At 32.4% G+C, this 21,561-nt stretch overlaps 1 protein-coding gene across 3 annotated transcripts in view; it reads left to right on the plus strand.

Annotated features, from left to right (window-relative positions):
• The window catches only part of LOC118193914 (neuropeptide S receptor-like), a 1,011,430-nt gene that overhangs the window by 982,451 nt on the left and 7,418 nt on the right, over positions 1–21,561 (plus strand). For all 3 annotated transcript variants that reach the window (XM_085811422.1, XM_085811424.1, XM_085811423.1), the window contains exon 7: positions 16,344–16,729. In XM_085811422.1, coding sequence (XP_085667548.1) covers positions 16,344–16,729 — 386 coding nt within the window. The remainder of the gene's footprint in view (positions 1–16,343; positions 16,730–21,561) is intronic.

Consider the following 21,561-nt stretch of genomic DNA (forward strand, 5'->3'; position numbering starts at 1 on the left):
TGTTTTAATCAAATGTAATAAAGTAAACTAGCGTAAATATAATCATCCTATAAAAGTAATGATTGCTATATTAATTTAAATGGTAATGGCATTTGAAACCTTTCCCGAGGAAAATATGTTATTGAAAATCTCTTACCTGTACAAAAACGCTGAAAATGTTCGTTTTGTAAAAGAGTTGTTTTTGTTTTTTTAAATACGTTTTGCTGGATTTTTTGACTTATATGGTTTATGAATTTCTTTTAAAATAAAACTTTTATTAGAACTTAACAAACAAAATATATGGGTTGTGTTATCGCTTCTTGTGGGATTTAAGGCAACATGACGTAAAACTTTAATTTACTTGTCAAAGTCCAACTGCAAACTTTGGCTCAGGCCCTTTAACCAGGCGGCAAACATGGCTAACGAAAAACTAAATCATATTCATATAAATTTAAGAGCTGTTTGAAAATAATACAGTGAAGGTTATTTGTAGCTGGCAGAAAAATCCCTCTTAATTTCAAGAACTTTGTTCTGATATACGCCAACTAATTTGCATCCTGGTGAGAGCCGGCGAAAGTAGAATAATAAAGATTTAAGATAACAGTTAATAATATAAAACCCTATAAATTTATACAATGGAAGGAAAAGTCAATAACTGAATTAAAAAAATGAAGATTGTAATCCGCAAAAATATGAAAATCTAATATATAGTTAAAACTGTCAAGTAGACTGGTTGCATGGACGATTTTGTGCTCTTCCTCATGCGTAACTTGAATGCAATGCAGGTGCCGTAAAAATTCCTCCTCGAAGGCATCCCAGTTTTAGTAGATAACCCTCGCATGTTTTGTCATAACTGATTAAACAAATAAGCTTACTTTTGATTATTCAGAGTATTAACGTAGTAAAGTATTTTAAGTTAATTAATATTTAGTTTTCATGATTTAAACCTTCACTATATTTTCTCCTTTCCGTTAAACTCCTTACCAAGAAGCAAATTAGACTGAAGAGTGTTTAATTCGAGCATTTCAAATGTTTTAGACATAGGTCGTTTGACCGCGGCACTTGCAGCTTTATTTTCTACGACATAGATCTGTCTGTGAATATTCCGGCATCGGCCTTTTTGGTTAGCCCACGTTAAAACGTGCCAATAAAGTGATGAGCCATCTTAGTTACGCCAGGTTTGTAGAGACTCTAGCTACGATACTTTTAATTTGTAAATTCAACTTTGTTATTTTACTACCCGCAAGTGGCGGAGCGTTTTTATATGCACCAATGCTTCCTGTTTAAACACAAATTTAATAAAAGGGTTATTTAAAACTTTCATAAGACTTTATTGTACTGAAATTAGATGTAGCTTTAACTTGTTTGCTATTCTACTAGGGTATGAATGGCAATATTACGTGATTAGGACCCAATAATGCATCGGCAACAAAACAATTTTACATTCGGTGCATTAATTGCTGAAAACAATTATAACATCTTCATGAAATTATAGTATTATTCACATTCATTACGATCTTTGTAATGTAGTTTATGTATAATTATAAATGCATAATTTTTATTTTTTCCTTCTCTGTAGTTAAGAAAATATGTTTCTACAACATGCATATTTGACTTATTGGTATGGCATATATATTTATTTTCGGGGAGTCATTTTCTTCTCGTTATTTTTTATTCCCCTTACCCTGTTTATAATAGTTGGTTATTTTTAGCAGATCGAAACAAGTTGAAATAGCATGTATCAGTTCAAGATGGTAAAAACTTTGCTCTCTGGTCAGTGAAAAATAAAGAATTTGTTTGAAAAGTAGATGCACTAATTTTTCTTTATTTTTAACCTGTGTGCACTCCTCTGAAGTAAATGACGTAACATAACAGGCGCAGCGGATGAATCGCTGTTCCAGGGAAAAAAAATATTGCTAATATAAATGCTGGTGTTATTCACGCCTGTGCGGGAAGTCGCCAGATTTCCTAGTAAGATCTTTTAACTTTATGATAGCGAAGAAAGTCCGATTTTACAAACAAATTTTATTAAAGCTGAATTGGAACATGAATGCACCACTCAGGCAAATAAGGCAGCCACTTGAGGTGAAGGAACTTAAAGTAATAGAAAATTCAAATTTAGAACTTAGTAGAAAAGTGCTAAACAAATCCTTTAACGCGAAGTTGGCTCAAATTTGTCACCGGCATAACAATTTAAATATCGCCAATTATAATGGGCAGCAGAAAAATGCAGGCTTAACTGAGTTAGCAGATTTTTAGTACCGTGACCTCGAGAGGCAGACACACGCTCTGTCTTACAGTCTGAAAATCTCACCTTAAATACTCTCGAAATAATTTGCATTGTGGTAGGGGAACGGAAAGAGAAGGGACAATAAAGGTCTAAATAATTAAATAACTATTTATTCAAAATAATAACAGCTTTGTATAATTTGTGTATAAGATTCAATTAAAATAAATGCCTAAAATAAAATTAATAAAACGTATATATATAAATGACGCAATTATAAAAAATGTCTGAATTTTGTGAGAATGAATGAAATAAAATGTGACAACCGTGTGACCTTCTCAGACATGAAGACAAAACTGTATTTTAAGTCCAAAACAAATCCTCAAAATATCTTTGAATATCCTAATTTGCCTGTTTACGCATATGTTCGGTAGCATGATTATAAAAAAGTACACATATGCAAATAATGCTTTTCTAAATCAACTTTCACACATTAAGAAGTTATGAAAGTATGACAAAATTAATGCCTCTCTCTACAAAAAATTATGACACTAATGATGATGAATCTGCAACGAGAAAATTTTTCTAGCATCTGTGTATCGGTTAATTATAAAGTGATGCATGACCTATAAAATACTGAAACGTATTTTATAAATAAACACAGTATCCATGTAAATAGTATGTAAATAATTGTTTTATAGCTATAACATTATGTATAGTACATTATAAACTATAGTACATAATAAATCTAAAGTGCATTATAAATCTAAAGTGCATTATAAATCTAAAGTACATTATAAATCTAAAAAATATCATAATCTAGAGCAGTGGTCGTCACATCTTATAGCTTCACGGACCACTGCATATATAATTTTATATTTGGCGGACCACTAATATGAATTTAAAAAAAAGTTAACCTAAAAAAAGCCTTAAATCAGACCATATTTCATATAATCAGACCATATTTTCGTATTAATATGTTGTTTTTATAATACGCAAAAACAATATTCAACTTTCCAATAAAATGTACTTCTAATTTTCATTTGTTAATATAATTTTCGAAGCATTTGATGTTCAGCAACACGCCTTTATCGAAATTCAGCTACGCCCCTGATTATGATTAACAATTAAAACACTATTAACATCTCACTGATACACATATTTCGTTAACATTGAAAAATTATATGAAAAGTACAAAAATCTTACCTTCTTGTACAGAGAGCTTCATATTTCCATATCACTGAAAAGGAACTTCACGAAAAGCAAGAACAAATCGGCAAACGCAAAGCAATATCAATAAACTGAAAGTGTTATGCCGCCATTTATTAATTATTGTAAACATAATAATCATCGTTTACTGAGCAATAGCACCGTCGATCAACAGTTAGACAAAACAAACACGGAAACTTCCAGTGATGCAATTATAAATAAGTATGCAAATGGTTCTCATAAAAATCCATCAGGTTGCCTATTGACTCGGAGAAAAACTGTGTTATTAACGACTACAATAGCATATGTTTGTAATTCAAAAAGAAAGAGAATTCCAGTTCGCGCTATTATTGATAACAGCATCATATCCATGGATGCCAACTCTCACTTTCAAATGTCGCTAGATGCACCTGCAAAAGTAGCTAAAAAGTCGCTAAATTCAGAAGAAATTTCGCTAAAAGTAGTAGCTAAAATTTAAAAAAAAAGTACAATCTATATTCCATGATAAGTTTTGTTACTTGTCATTTTTTAAACTGAATCTTCATTAAAATGAAAATAATGTCCCAATGTTTCTGTGGACCATCAAACGTTTTCACGGACGACCGGTTGGCGAACGCTGATCTAGAGTACATTATAGATTCTGGATTTATGTTTGTTTCTCAAGTTTGTTTAATAACAGAAAGCACAGTGTAAATCTTAAAACCAAACCTTAACGCTGATTTCCTTCTTCATTAATATAAAAAGACATCGTGCATTATGAAACACAATCTGAAGGGGATTTTACCTTATTGGAAACAGCATTCTATTAGCGATAAGGCAATGTTTACTATTGCGTTAAACTCAGTAAAACGATGATTCGAAATGTTGGGTCCATGCTCTTATCTGATTTGTATTACGGCTAGCTATAAATTTAAAGCACCTTTGAAAAGGGTCTAGTAATCGCTGGACATCTCCATCCAAAATGCTTGCAGAGCTGGCGGAATTGTTTTGCTCCTGAAGATGAGACACCTAGTATGTCTTATCGCGCTCGAATTCGGTAATAGTTTTATTCAAAACAAAATGAATGACAGTCCAAGTTTGCAGCCTAAAACGGCTATTAGTCTCTAAACGCGATTTTGCATTGTTTCACTTTAATGCCTTGTTTCATTTTTCATTAAGCCTGCTGCCATTTGGAAAAATATAAGACATTAATCTTTCAAATTTAATCAGTCTACCATTGATGAATAAACTAAGATATTTAAAAGCAACAGTTGAAGTTCTTAATATTATTATTTTTTCTTTTTTTACTTTTGAATCGGATTCAAGTAAACAAAAGTACATTTAATTCATGATATAGCTAATAAAAAATAAATAATTTACATAATTAAAAATAAAGAATATAAATACTATAATAATAAATATAAAAAAGATATATAACGTTTCCTTGTTGGTCTAAATGTATATTCATATAGTAGCCTATAAAATGCTTCGTTTCAACACCTGGGATATCTGTATTTATAATCTATACTGATAAACCATTTATTGAACACCAAAAATGTTCTTTTTCACAACCTTTGACATCTGAACCCTTCTGGTTACATTTTTTTTTATTTCCTCTTTTTTTGGAGAGGGGGGCGGGGCTAATTTAATACGATTTATTACCAAACATTGTAATTATTTATTCTGCCATTTATTTTAGATCGCTGAGGTATCTTCTGTATTTTTAAAGAAGATGAGGCATTAAATTATTTTAGAATAAATGAATAAATACAGAATAGAAACAAATACTGTGATCGAATATAAAAAGGCAGGCCCTTCAAAAATATTTATTAATAAACTAAATAACTTCTTTGACAATATATTAACTAAACAGAACATGTCCAAATAGAAGATGGTAGCAACAGTAAGAAGCAAAAGGTTTTGAGTAAGATTTATATTGATAAAAAAAAGTTTTCAAGTAAGATTTATATGGATAAAAAAATAACCTATTGTAAATAAAAGCATTATCTGCTTAGAGCAATATACAGTGATTATTTATTTTTTTCTAAAGCGCGAAATATATTTAAAATATCTTAGAATACAAAAAAGATTTTTCTACTTTATTTGAAAGTTGAACAAAAATAAGTTCAAAAAATATATCACCGAAAGTATACATGATCATGGTTGCTTTAATAATATGAAATATTGCCAACATTTCTTGAAAAAATATTTACTTTTTTATTTATGTGAGAGGAAAATATGTTTTTCGTTCTTATTTTATCGCTTTTTAACTTATTTCAAAATATTGACTTAAATACTTGACGTTCAAATATTGTAAAAGCATTCTTGTTCGACCCTCTGCAAACACAGTACGATGTGTTAACACACCAAAGCCCTAAAATTACCTAAAGCATCCAGAAAGTTCATAAGAGTTGGAAAAGAGAAGGTAAAGTAGCTATTTTTTTGGTTATGGAATCGGTAGAGGGGAAACTGTAAGATTCTAAAATTCAGAAATTTGAATCTCAGCAAAAGGCTAACAGCAAAGACAAATTGAGGCATTGCTGAAATCATGGTCCAAGACTGTGGAAACAAAAATTCAACGTTGCTGTCATGTAATTGTAAGAAAACTGTATTTTTATTTTTTCATAAAATAGAATGTGTTTTAAATTTTTATAATGGAATGATAGGGCAGTTCGAAAAATGCCAGTTGCCTCTAACCAAGAAACGGAAGGCTTTCCTACAGTAACTGCGAACAGATGGAAATGTTAGCATTTAGTTAAAGTTGTGAGGTCTTCAGGTTTTGTAAAGAATAAGTAGAATTTTTAAATGTCTTAATAATAGTGAAAAGTTTGAAATTTGTTGTATTTATAAATGATGTTTACAAAATTTTTATATTTTAAAGTGTCTTTCCTAAAAATATAATTATGATTTAAAAAAATGAATTATGGTAATTTTTATTAAAAAAATTCCCGATTATGACAATTTAAAAATATAATTTTTCTTTCTTCTTTCTGTAGGGAAACATTTAATTATACTTTTGCAAAATTAAAAAAGACTTTAACTTGATTATGCAAGTTATTCGTCTTAAATTTGTTCTAATTTTGCATAATGTTGTATTATTATTAAGTGATATGAAAGATTAAAAAAAAAATTTTTGATAACAGAACAATGCCAAAAACCAGTTACCTTTTCTAAGGAACGGAGGTTTTTCGATATATTGTACTTAAGCACCACTCAACCATCAGTAAGATGGTACGCTGATTTTATTCGAGAGGGCTTGCCAAATTAATCGTCAAAGTATTCTTGTTTTATTCATTATTGCATTATATCATTATGTTTTTACATTGAATTTTACGTTATGTGTATCTACAATAAAAAGAAGAAATTTAATTTATCATAAACTGTGTATTATATTTCCACATCAAAGTTCGCAGATCAATCTATAGTAAATGGAAATACTTTAATCAACAAAAATTGGGAAGACTTTTATTTGACTTTGTGGAAATATTTTCATCAAGAACTTAACAAAATTTCATTGGACATTCTTATTTCAGGATTCTAAAATGTGCAATTGTTTTAAAAGTATATAGGGCTTAAAATTCTTATTGAATTCAAAATTCTACGACAATAGTGTGCAATTGTTTTAAAAGTATATAGGGCTTAAAATTCTTATTGAATTCAAAATTCTACGACAATAGTTTTTTGTTGAAAAGTTAATATTATGTCTTGTATTTTCAAAATTATCTTTTTCACACTTTGCTGCTCTAATGCCTTTTTTTCACCCTGCTCACCCAACCTCTCTTTTGAAGGGGGGAATATGTAAGATATATCAAAATACGATAGCTGCTTTAAAAAATAATTGGTGACATCAAAATTAACATTCTAGATTTAATGATTCCCCCCCCTAAATTCACTCTGTTCTCCCAAATTTGGAATCTTTCGGCGTTACGTATCGCTGTTTGGAAAGGGTAAACAAAACTAATAAACTAACCAATTATAGCTTATCTCTAGAATCGCACCTACTCTGGTATAAAAACCCCTGGCAGTTAATTACGTCACCTCTGTTTTCCTAGTTTCCACCTTGCTAATAACGCTTCGCTTCCCCGTCTAAACTGCCTGCGTCATAATTTGTTAGAATCAGAGTACATAGAAATTTTTCATATTTAATTATGATTGAAAAAGTGTCTGACAAATTAATTGGATATGTGTAAAAATGAAAACTGAAAATTCTTCAAGTTCATGGTTTATAGTACTATCTTCATCTGTATGCCTAAATCACAGCCATGACGGACATCGAAAGCTGTTCGAAGTTCCAGCCATTACGAATGTGATTAGAAAATATGACATATATATATATATATACAGTCTGCTCAAAAATAAGCAATAAATGAAAAAATTAAAAACGCAGAATAAAATAAGAACTACTTAATGAATATGCGCGAAATTGATTTAAAAGGCTGGTGTAGCATTACTAAACCACACAGCAAACAATAAAGCAAATACATTTACAGAACCTCATGTATGACGACCATCACATCGTGGAAAACCAAATTGCTCTGAAGATTGTGCCATGGAAAAATCTCACAAATAATGGGTAAGATACCCTTTAGCTGAAATGCATGTTTCACAGCGGCGAAGCAAGCTGGCAATAGTGTCGTAGATGGATGTTGTGGCAGTAGTACCCATTCCCGTAGTAATGCATGTCGGATGTCCTGGAGTGAACCTGGAGGTACACTGCAACCTGCTATCTGTTGTTCCAACACGATCGATACAGCTGTATGGGATTCAGGTCCGGTGATCTAGCAAACCACTGCAGATGTGGAATGCTTTCACACTCCAGTTAACTCTGCACCACTCGAGTTCTGTGCGCGCGGGCGTTATTATCCATAAATGCCGCATCGGTATCTATTCTAGGCCCACCAGCGGCTGATTCGATAAACACTGGTAGTTCGTAAGAGGTTCGAATCCCGCGAACGGACTGGCTACATGGGCGTTTTCGTGGATTTCCCCATGTGTACCGTGTTTCCTTATGTGTATACGAGACAGTTTCACTCCATGAATGCATCCCTCTTCTTCGGCAGACAGCCCTCAATCAAATAAAAGGACTCACAAGGTGTAGAATTTCGTCACGACATCAGACGGCTGTGATGGAACCATACACATAGAGGTCGTTGCGTCCGTTCGTTACTATCCCAACCCATAAAAGTAAGCCTTCTCCTCTGTAACGGTCTCTTTTGGCGATGTTTGGCTCTCGAGAGTATGTCCTTAGCTCTCGCCATATCATTGCCCTTCGGGAATCGTTCTCGATTTTAATTCGAGACTCATCTGTAAAGAATACGTCCAACTGCAATGTTCACGGGCCCAATTCAAGATCTCTGATATGCGATAGGGACAAAGGCGCACAAACCACAGATCGACGTGCGTGCAACCCACCTTCATGCTGTCGGCGCGACACTGTTTAGCGGAGTATGGGCTGTCTGGCAGCTGCACAGAAAGACGACGCCACCTGTCGTGTTATTAGTGATCTACGGTGTCTTGCACTTAACAACAAGAAGTGATCGCCTGCCGATGTGGTAATCCTCCGGCGTTCAGACCCTAGTCTTCTACAGGGGTTTTCATCCCATGGGTAACGATTATAGCCTACTGATGACACTGCGATGCGTATTCAGCTCTCTCGCACCACGCACAATTAGCATCTGATGTCCTTATGTTAGAATTAATCCACTTTCACTAGTCTTCAAGTGATTGTTCTGCTCGTATACTTATTTGAGAATTAAGTTACATTGTACAGAATTAAACCATGCGTCAGTGGTAATAATGAAAAGTAAGCGTTACTACTTTCAGATAGCAAAGGTCGGTGGTTGAAATCTCAGCAAGAGAAATTTAATTTTTCATATTTCCAGCAATGAAAACCTAATTGTCTTTACAAGTTTTATTTAAAAAAAAAACAAATAAATCTAGAAACAATAAATAAATATTCAAGAAAAATTTAATGTAGCGTATACGGTATGCATTTGGTTTCAAGGAATGTAATATACAAAATTAAATTAATGAGATTTTCTAATTTAATGAGTTAGAATGTGGCGGAGAAAGTGTTTTCAATATTTACATAATTTACTACCAAGAACTGGGTACAAAATAGCTTAGCAACGAATTTAATAAAAGCAGATCCATTTTAATTTCTTCTTCAAAAAATATCAATAATTTTAAAATCATTAAATTTCTATCTGACTCCTAAAATCATGACGGACAGTTGTTTTAAAAATCGTGCGCTAATAAAAACTCCTTTTGCATAAGTTGGTACACTTTTAATGCTTAATGTAACGAAACAAACTTCTAATGTAGTTAAAAATGTGTTAATTATCTTTGCAAAACAAGTAACTATCATTATTTATTACTAATGGTATTTATCTTACCAGACAGTATTAACTGCAATGTGACAATTCCGTCCGGCTGCTTGTGAGAGGAAAAAATATGGTTTTTTGAATTCATAAAGTATATTCTTAAGCCTGAAAATGACATAATTAAGCCTAATGTAAAGAACTTTCCCTCAACCGACTCAAAGCTAATTAAGCGGAGTCAATGTTTTTCATAAGCTATTTTTTACCCTTAGTAATTTAATTAGAAACAATGCCTGTTTCAACTCAGGCTTATTCTTCCACAAATTTGGTCAACGGTAATTCAGCTTCGTGTTTAATTAATTAATTATGCTCATGTCTCTTGAAAAAAATCAAGAAGGAAATGTGTAATGCAGTAACATTTCTTAGTCTCATTTCGTTAACTCTAGTTTAATCCTGCAGACAGTTGAAAGAATATATTGCATACACAAATTAATCACCCGCAAAACTGCTAAATGTACTGGAATATCTCATTTGCTGTTTCTTCAAGACGCCTATGTCTTAAGGCAAAAGAAATTTAAACAAAATAATTAAAATAATACCCGATAATCGTATTCTTGAAGACGACTGTTTTACTGAAAACAACCTGGAATCATGAGTGGTAATGTTAGGACTATTTCATTATGTTTTACATCATTTGAAAATAATTGATTCCCCAAACTGCTAACTGAAATTTCCCACATTTGCCATTTCTCTAAGACGACAATGGCTCAGAGTAACAGAAATTTAAGAATATAATTAAATAAAGACACTGAACTTCCCCGATAATCGTATTCTTGAGGGCTACCGATTTATTAGACCATCTAGAACCAAGACCTTCTCGAAACGCGTGTGGTCATTTTAATGAGATTTCATCCTGTTTTATATCATTTCCACTTTTTCCTCTGTATATCGTATCACAGGTCGCCCATCATAGGTCGCATTCAGCAAACCCTGCACCAGTACGAAGGACGCATCCTCATCTTCTGGATTAAAGCACACGCTGGACACCAGGGGAATGAGGAGGCAGATTTACTAGCCAAAGAAGCCGCGAGCAATCTCGATGAGGAACAACTGGCAATAAAATTACCAAAATCCTATGTAAAGAAGGCTGTTCTAAACGCCGCACTCAAGCAATGGTAGGAAGAGTGGAATTCTATTCCGCAAGGAAGAAGGACCTACGAATTCGCTCACAAAGTCAGCCTTGAGAGACAGATATCTCAGCCACACATCACCAGATTTATAACGGATCATGGTCCATTCCCCGATTATTTTCTAGAGCGAAGAATAACAAACACCAACATCTGTGTGTGTGGCCAGCCATGTAGCCCGGACCATTATGTCACCTTCTGCCCACTAACACGAGAGTGGCACATGCCGTTTTACAACACAGATCCAGCCTATAAAAGATTCTTCATTCGCCAACCAGCGGTACTTAAAAAACTCAAAAGTATTATGGACAGACTGCAAGCATTAGGCCAGGACTTGTGTGATTCGGCTTAACCACAACCCTATCCTTTATGTAAATGTATATTAATGTTTAAGTGTATCATTTCTATTACTGTAGGTATAGCCCTTAGGATGATACACGATTACGTGTTACCATTATTCTTCATCTATCGTATAATGTATAAGTGCCATTTTCAGTATTTCATTTCCATTAATGTATAAGTCTTTAAGTGTATCATTTGTACTAATATATATGTATAGCCAAGTAAGGTAATACACGAATATGTGTAACCTTTAATTGTCATCGTTCACACTGATACACAATTTTCATTCTCAGTGTATCATTTCTGTCAACGTATAGGTGTGTATGTATCATTTTTATTGATGTGTGCATAGTCCAGTAGAATAATGTATGATTATGTGTTTTCATTTATCGCCATCATTTGTATGTGTTTATGCATATCATTTCTAGTAGTTTATGTATAGTCATATAGGATGACACACAATTACGTGTATTCATTAATTGTCATCTTCTGCATTATTGCGCCAGTTGCGTCAGTGTTTCATTTCTTTTAATGTATAAGTGTTTATTGTTTGCCTATCTCATTAACCCCTTAGACCAATATACATATGTATCCAATGTACCTATACCACCAATGTACCTATGTATGAAACGTTTTATTAATTGTATACTGAAGCATATATATGCACAGGCCCTTGTTTGGCCACGTCAATACCACATATTCTCCATTAATATATTTCCGATGCAGCCCTTTCAGGAAGTCGCCAGGGTTGTGTTGTTCTAAATAGGTGCGGGTACCGGATGACACCCGATTTGGCATATTAAGCCGTCCGGGTGTCCGGGCCCTGCATTCACCTGTCACCTGTATATCGTACGTTATTTTAGGTGAGAACATTTACACTAATCCACTTAATTTATTACCTAGTTCTTATATTTCCTCATCCCAACGTGGTTATAACAGTGTCTCACGCCATCATCATCAATCTCTTTGGGAGCATAAATTAAAATCAGAAAGAAGGGTATAATTATTTACCCTTTATTCGCTCAGCATAATTAACAGATGGCTCCATTTGGGCTTAAACAAAGTCAACACTTCTGGCTTAACTCAAAACAGGTAACGATGAACTTAAAATGTAATAAATTAAGTTTAACGGCTCACAGGATAACTTAACGCGCAGAAGCCATTATGCGAAAAACAAGCCTAATGGCTAGAAGCACTCAACGCCGCAGTTTAATCGCAACTAATTCAAAATATTGTAGTGCAGTGGCGGAGTCCACTACACAAATCCCTATTATAATACAGCGTTGAATATGAACTTCTAACTCAAGTTCTACAACAACATAAATTTTATTAAAAAATTTAAACAGGTTCCATGACAATGTTGGACTTGGATACATTCCGTCCCGTAATTTTAGATTTTTGTTACACAGATATATGCTCGATTAACAGCATGCACTGGAAGTCATAGTTCTAGCGGGCTGAAATCCCCATAGCCCCAGCAGGAAAGTCCTGGTCTCTACTTAAAAAACTGCCACTATACAATCTCAGTATTTATGTTCAAAGATTAGCTGCCCAAGTTTGAGTTAAGAAATCCACATGAATTACACGTAATTTCCCTTCTCATCTCCCAGAATCAGAACCTGAAAAGAAACTATCAGTGTTTTAATTCTTTAGCTACGCGACTACCGATTAACTCTAAATTTTCGGTTGATTTGTTATTTTTTTAAATAAGACAAAGCACTCGAAGCCTCTCTGTGGCTTCATGAAGGAATTTTTAAGGTTAGACTTAGTTTATTATAGCAAAGCTTGTCTGACTAAGGGAATAGATGCCTTTGTGGATAGCTTTCTAAGCGAAATTGGCTCCTATACACGTCACACGTGGGAAAAAACAAGAAAACGCCCATGCAGGCAGCCGTTCGTTTTGATTCGAATCCAGGTCGGACCTAGGTTTCAGTGGTTTAGTGTGATAGACATGTTCAGTGCTTTTATTGCTCGGCCTTTATTCCTATATTTTCTTATAGTCTTCTTATACTTTCTTTATTCTTATATGTTTGTAAATTGTGCATTTTTTGCTTTAAAAATGTTTGAATTATGTTGTTTTGGTTAAGATTTTTATGCTTTTAGTTAACCTGCCTGCAATAATTCTGGAATTATCAGCAATCTAAAAGTTTTTTAAAGTTCGACTAAGCCTAATTTTTTATTACCATGGGAGCCATGTTTGTTTACATTTGAAGCTTAGCAGAATAGTGTATTTGTTACCATGCTACAGAAACTAAGCCTCGCAACAACAAAGTAACGTCTTCTTTTATTATTGCGAATTAAATTATGCTTAATTTATTCTGGAATTATCATTTAAGTTATTAGCTTGTTTTCGCGTAGAAACTGTAATTTTAATTGCAAAAAAAAAAAAAAAAAATTAATTGTTTTAACTGTAGTTGGGGTTTTATGTTTTTCTATATCTTTCAATTTTAAATGAAAATATTTTGAATTTTTATGCATTTTTGCCTTCCCGCGAAGGGAGAACTGAATTAATTAGTAGCGCATGCGCATTAAGTGGCATTGAATCGTCTGTGAAATACTGTTTCTTTTTTCTTCTTTTTTTAAATTTCTTTTATACATCGTTTTAGACTTATTTCAGTAAAACATGTGGCAATTCTTCAGATGATATAACTTTTGGGCATTCTGAGGTATAAATTGATTGAGATGTAACGCTGTTAAGTGAACCTAGCTCCAAAGTGTAACTATGGAAAATAAATATAGAGAAATCTAAAGAGTGCTTCAAAATTCGTTAACTGTTAATTCAATATGTTTAAATGAAATGCACGAAAATTGCGTATAATGTAATATTCCGTACAAGGAACTCATGTGGTGTACACATCAGATTTTTTACATAGGGTTAGAATGCGCAGTTTGTACCACCGCTTAAGTCCATACGTATTAAATATTAAGCGTAATATCACGCCAACTGTGCCTCTTTCGGCAACGAGTTACCCTTTAGTCAATGTTTTGCTTAAATAGTATTAATTTCGTGTTCATAAAATTTTCTTAAATTTATATAACTATTTATATTACTGTATATATTACTGTTTGGAATTTTATTATAATAATTATCAGCAACGACAACACAACATATTATTACCACACACATATTTTAATTTTTCATAGATTCTGCGATCTAAAACCACTTTTTTTAGAGGGTACGACTTATGCAACCTTATCCTACATATTTAATTTTAATTGTACGAAAATTAATCAGTGTCTTCGTCTGTGAGTTTGTTTCATTCAGATTATATTGATTTTAAGCTTATAAGAAGCTGAATGTATGAATTCGTTCAATTCTTCTTGCGATTTCTGTGGAAGAAGGTAACTTTCCGGGCACAATTCTTCACATGAAATTTGCAGGAAAGAACGATAAAAATAATTCATAATTATAATTGCCCTTAATCACTTACGTCAGGAGTTGCTGTGTTTCCATGTTAGTTAATTTTCCAAATGAAAATGCATTGACCAGCACTCTATAGAGATAAAATCACTAGGAATCAGTGATATCAGAGAGGATGATATTTCGATTATTATACTCAAATCTCTTTAGAGAGATGATAACCATCCTAAATGAAACAAAAGAATTTTAACATTCATATAATTTTTGCAAGTAAAAAAAAAATTATTGTATGCTATTTAAGATAGTGGGAACAAAAACGCGCAGCTGTGCGCTTCTTATCGTCAATAACATTTGATTTCTTAATATTTAATAATGTACAATAAAATATTTTGAAATAAAATGCTTTTAAGCAGAATATCGTTCCCAGAAATGGTATAAAACTAATTTTGGTACTTCTGAGCAATTTAGTTTTGTTATAAGGATTACATTTGCTCTCATTGCAGTTAGTGTCATTCTTTATAGAAAGTAAAAATCAAGTTCGTGTAAGTAGTTAATATTTCGTATTTAGATATTTACATGCTCACATATAAATTAATGAAAGTTCAGTATTGAATTTAAGTTTTTACTTCTCTTTAGTTACATTTAAAGACAATGGATATTTCGTTCGATCCTGTTTGTCTAAGGAAAACATATCGCTTAGTTAAACTTTAAATTCGTGATGTTTAATCTGCTACACGAAACTCTTTGATTTCTCCTTGGTATTTGAAATCAATACAGAATATCAAAAGCAAAAATAAAATTTCCTCAGAATATATTTTATCATTAATTTTTTGCTGTAAAAGCGTATTCATAATAGCACCCGTTTTGTTTACTTTTAGAAACTTTTTCTTCTTCTTAATCAAAGTATTTATGATTTTTCCTATTTTAATGACCGTCGTGTATTTTCCAAAGTTAACGAATAGAGCACTTGTTTCATAATGAGTAATGAACTGTATCAACTATTATTGGAGAAGTTAAACTACAAGAACTAACTTAATATTTCTAAATTTTGCAGCACTAGTTTATGATTTAAATACAGCATCACCTTCTTCAGCTGCCTAAATGCAAATGAACGTGATAGACTATGGTGATAAGATAAGAATGACTGGAAAGAAGTCAAGTTAATGGAGCCATCTATTGATGAAACGAGAAAACTAAAACATAATTTCCTTAAAGGCTGAAGGTAAAGATGGATTGGAATTAGGGTCGTTAACTAGAACTTAAAGAAGTTTTTTGAATGTGAAAAGCCTCTGGAAAATCTAATGGAAGATGATTTATGAATAAATTAGCCTCAGAAAAGTAGAAAGTGCAATCTTCTGACCAGCACTGCTGGGCAACAGATGATTTCGGTGTTTCGTTTTTCCTAACATATGCCTCATGATCTTTAACGCGAAATTTTAAGGGTATCTTAATTTTACCAATGTAAATTAAACTTCATTGGCAAGAAATCCTCTAAATGCCCCAGGAATTCATATTCGGATTGATGTCCTTAAGTATGGAACTGGGAATTTTATTGATAGAAGAAAAAGCGACCCGTTAAGTTTCTGTTAAATACTATATGAACTTACTGTATCTTAAACTGCGTGGACGTTTTTGAAATATATTTTTAACATGCTATTATTATTACTTTTCGACAGTTTGGCAATTAGGAGTCATTATACAAATGTGCTTAATTGTGAGATGTGTGTTTATTTTTACAGATAGAAAACGGAGTGACAGAAACAGGCCGTATACGTTACGAGTGCGTTAGCCGGGGATACACAGCATCCTGGCAAAGGAAAGTTTATTTCATGTGGCTCACGTTCTACATCTTGATCATACCTGCTGGTTGCATCAGTTATTGCTACATCAATGTACTGAGGACAGTGTGGGCAGCAGGACAGGAGAACGGAAGAACAACAACCACGTCTTCAGGCAGTGGCGTGGACACCGTGCACTCTACTATTCGCTTGCGCCGGTCTTTCAATGCAGCCTCCACCATTCCCAGAGCAAAGATCAAAACTTTGAAGCTTACAGTCTGCATCATAGCGAGCTTCATCATATGTTGGACGCCATATTTCATTGTGCACAATATAAGAATATTCAGGTAAGACATAGTTTCTCATCATCACAATTAGCTCTTTAATATAGTAACTGAATGTAAATGCAAATTCAGTTTTAGCTGAAATTTCCCAAAAGTTGATAATTAGCCTTTTCATTAAATGTAAAAAATGTATATATGCAGTCATGGTAGCATAAGGTCATATCAATCAGCTTGGTATTACGTAATCAAGACAGGTTCTTTTTTTGCTATTGATTTTAATCTAATACTCAGTTCTTCCTTAAAAAATCTTGTGTAAATTCTCTTTCTTTTCTTTCACAAGTGATTGATTACAAATAACAGAAAATAATAGTTTACTAAAAAACTTACTTACTAAAACAAATGTTTTTAGTAAGTTAAGGATCACATTCACTCCAATACTTGCACTAAATTTCATGCATAAGCTATAAAAAATTAGAATTATAAATATAAATTTAATTTCTTTCCTTCGTTATATACATATTATATATTCAGTTTGTATTTTCAGTAGTCTTTCCGGCGAAAGGAAGGTTAAAATAGGTCTTGAATATGAAACGTCTCTTATTTAAATGAGTTTGGTGTATCGAAGAAAATATACAGGGTGATTCTAACTTGTTTTTAAGAATTAAGAGAGGTGATAGTACTCATCCAGATGAGCAATATTTACCATAGAACATAGAGTCGCATTCCATTCTGAGAGGCAGAAAAGAGGAATATTAGAATTCCAACCTACACTTACAACAGTGTTGGGAGAGCGAATGAACGAGACCAAAAGTTGCCTATCAGTTTAGTGAAAACTGACAGAGAGTGCACAAAACGGATAAAACCGAAAACTTGGCATTCGAGTGTTAATTCGAGTTCAGACTTTGATGGCAAACACTCAAATGCACATCTTTGGTCTCACCCTCGCAAACGATTGCAACAAGTTAATAATCTAATCAAAGGCTGAATATTATCAACTAACTCAACTCAAGGTAGGTTTGATACTATCCAAGGTAGCAGTTTTTTTCCTCTTCACCATTTTCTATCCTATCCTGTTGGAGTTACTGTGCTGCACGCTGTAATGGGAGGCACGCTATAAATGGGAGAAATTACTTAAACACTAAATTTCAAAGGCCGACAGATTTCTTTCTTTCTCTTAACATACAGTATTACGAATTTGTACATATATAGATGATTTTAGAGATTATTTTGAAATTTAAAGAGACAAGCTGTGCCGGAATAATACGAATGCTGGGAAAAGTCCATTTAACACTTGAGTAAATGGGTATCTCGGTAATTTGGCAAGATATCGCCAATCTGACAATGGCGACTTATTTTGTTGACAAACGCGGCAAAAAAATTGGCAAACGTCGCCAAACTTGGCGACTATTTGGCGACATTTTGTTCCGATTCCTATATCAACGTAGTAGGTATTGTAATTGAATTGGTATTGTAATGTCATTAATCACTATTTTAACTGCAACCGTAATTCGACCCTCAAATTTCTCTCCAGTAATTTCGAGAAGTAGAAAGTACTAGAAATATCTGAGTGGCCGGTTGAAAACTATATAAGGCCGAAAAGACCATTTACTCTCAGTTGTAGTTATTGTTGTTAGTTCAGCATGAGATTGGAGATATTTCCGGGTTAGCTCTATGTTTAGATGCGCTTTACATTGCCTTGTGTTTAACGCTGTTAGTAGTTTGAAGTGTAATTGGTAGTACTGTGAACTCTATAGTACTGTGAACACCTGTACGAGTATTTCTGTGAAAAATTCCAGAAATTTAAGGTGTTTCTTTTGATAAAAATAAATTTTATTAACCTATCGTCGCATCTGTATGCATTCAATATATTACGAATCTGTACACATGTAGCAATATGTGTAAAATACTTGTTTTACTAAATTCCGTTTGTAGCTTCTTGATAAGTGCATTGTTTATATAATTGTCTCCTTAATTTTTTTTTTTTTTTTTTTTTTTCATTATGGGTTCAATTCGATTTATCTTTTTAACAGAAAGCAAAACTTTTATTCGCTAAGGAATGTTACTGTGTGAAGGATTCGTGAAATTTAAGATTCTAATGATTTGAGAGAGTTGAGACTTAATATTACTTGAAAAAAATTACAATTTGTTCTGTCTTTAATCAAAGTGCAAAATTATAATCAATAATAAATAGTTCTAATTCTTGTTCAACAAAAAGTGTATGCTTTAAGTTCCATACAAAGAAATACTAATTTGTTAAGATTTTGAAATATCATAAGAAAGTTTAACTGTGTGCCATCTTTAAAAAAATAGTAAACTAGATAAATTTTATAATTTTTAAAAGTTATACATGAGAAAAAGTAATAAAAGTAAATTATTAATCGGAATATACTATATGCTATACAGAACTAAATTCGTTAACACCTTTCCTAGGATTTTAGTAATGAGTAAGTTTATTCTAAATTTACTTTTTTTTCTCATCAACATCAAGTTTTCTGCCTTAAAGATGGGTAAATATCTAAAATGACGAAAAAAATATAATTTTAATTAGTTTTAGGCAAACATGATAAAATGAAAAGGTTTTAGTTTTCATTTTGAAACTTTTATTTTCCCTTAATTAACAGTTAATGTTTTAATTACGTTTTCCTATCGATTTCCATCACTTCCGAAAAAACTCCCATTTTCTATCGAAAATGTAAATTAGTTCAAAATGACAGGAGAAGAAGAATGTCGTAAACGTTTTATTTTTTGTTGTTGCTACATTGCTGTCGGGGATCTCATTGTGGTATCTCCTATTTAATATGGTTTAATTCTGAAATTTTGAGGAATCTATGTAATTTAAAGTAGTAAATAAGTTAATTTATTTTATTTAAATGATGCAATAAGTCTATACAGACTTACATTCAGGAAAGTGGAATATTCTGAAAACAGTAACCAAATGTTATAGCATATTGATTTCTGTAAAACTTGTAATTAATTTTAGTTTTGTATATTTTTAATAATATAAGTAACCTCAGAGACTGACACTAATACATTTTAATTGCATTTTCGTTTTAATTTCATTTTCATGGCATTTTCGTTTTACCTGTATTAGTACAAATTAGTAAGTTCACATGTGTGTAAGGCATCTGCCCAAATCAAGCACTCATTTTAAATTTTAAATTCACCAGTAGTTCAGCTATATATAAATAAATTAACAGCTATGTATAACTTAACAGCTATGTATAAATAACTTAACAGCTATGTATAATGTAATAAAGATGTTATTTTAAGTTTAATGCCTTTAAGTCCCATATAGATCTTGAATTTCAAACTCGAGTCTTCCTTGGAGATAATTATTTGTAAATTCTGAGTTACGGTGTAATTTCTATTTAAGGATTGTCGAGACATTATTCGAGAGTTTAATGATCCAGTATAATGGAAGTTACAATGAGTTCTCTCTCTTAAAAGGCAAGAGCCTGTTCGCTGTCAATGCATTTCCAATCAATTCCGAATAGAACAGCGAAGGATGAAGAACGCATTCTGGAAATCGTAATGAAAATCGTTAATCAGTGACAAATCATGGAAGCATTGTCCTTAAGATGTTATATAAAATGAATACCAGGCCTAGTTAAGGAAGACCACTGCAACAAAAGTCATGAATTCTTGTCCCAACTCAAGCCAAGATTGGTAAACAGTGTGAGTGATCTCGAAAATGTTTATTAAGAAAGTTAAGTTCACTGCAAAACAAAGGAATCTGGATGAAGTTGGCATAATTAAAAAAATCAAAGCTTTATCTTGTTAAATATTTAACTTCTGTTCAGAATATAAAGATTCAAACATGTAACACAGAGTTCTTTTCCCAAAATCAGATACTGATTTCTAAATTTAGTGTATTTTTTAATTGTCTAAAGTTATGATTTGCGCTTTGTTAAACACTTTTGCATAGTAACACCCTTGCATCTCTGTAAGGTAAGTAAATTGCAATAAAAAGTAATTGTAAAATTCTGCAATGGATACTTCAAAGTTTTGGTTTTGTACAGTTCCTTATTAGAATATTAGTGCAGGTTCCTGTTAAAGAGAACTAAATTAAAACTGTAATATTCACAGTGCTAAGCTAATATCTGCTTAAATATCATAAGTTACGCGAAATAAGTGTGCAGGATATTTACGCATTAAAAAAATATAGATTTAAATTTTACGTTTTTATGTATTTACGTTTAGTTTTAATTAACAAGTGGCAGACACATCTTTTATGGCTAACTCTTAAAGCGACTAAATGAATTTTAATAAATTACAAAGTACTTATTTCAAACCAGCATCGATCATAAATTTGATCAGTATGAATTAGCAAATTGGCCTCAGGATTCGGATCATCTGCACAATAATAAGGTCACTCATTGAGGTACTATACAAATCATGCCGGCTTCATTTACTGACATGATTTTGAATTACCTATTAATCTGCATCAGTTTAGTTTTCTATGAAGGACTGGCTACTGAGATGAGATACAAAAAGGTATATTTAACTAGTTAGGCGGGAATAAACAAATACTAAAGTATTGTACAAATACAGACAGGAAAAACAGAAACAAATCATTTAAAAAAAAGTGTTTTAGAAGATGCGTGCAGTAAATGAAACTTTTCCATTTTTATATTTAAGCTTTAATAAAGAGCATTGTAATAGCACTTCGTAAATTGGAAAAATAATATGGTGTGTATAATACAGCATACGCTGCATTTCTACGAATGACTGGATCTCAGAGGAGACGTTTTAACTTGGAATTAACATTGGAATAGTATCAGTTTTTATCCAGAAATAATTTTTTATCCAGAATTACGTAAACGAGATATGAGATAATTAAAATTTATTTCCAATTCACGTTTACTCGAGAAATTCTAGTTTGCTTGATTCTAGAT

The sequence above is a fragment of the Stegodyphus dumicola genome, chromosome 2, assembly GCF_044657685.1.
Source record: "Stegodyphus dumicola isolate Sdum_Otavi_A_Nest chromosome 2, ASM4465768v1".
Classification (NCBI taxonomy): Eukaryota; Metazoa; Arthropoda; class Arachnida; order Araneae; family Eresidae; genus Stegodyphus; species Stegodyphus dumicola.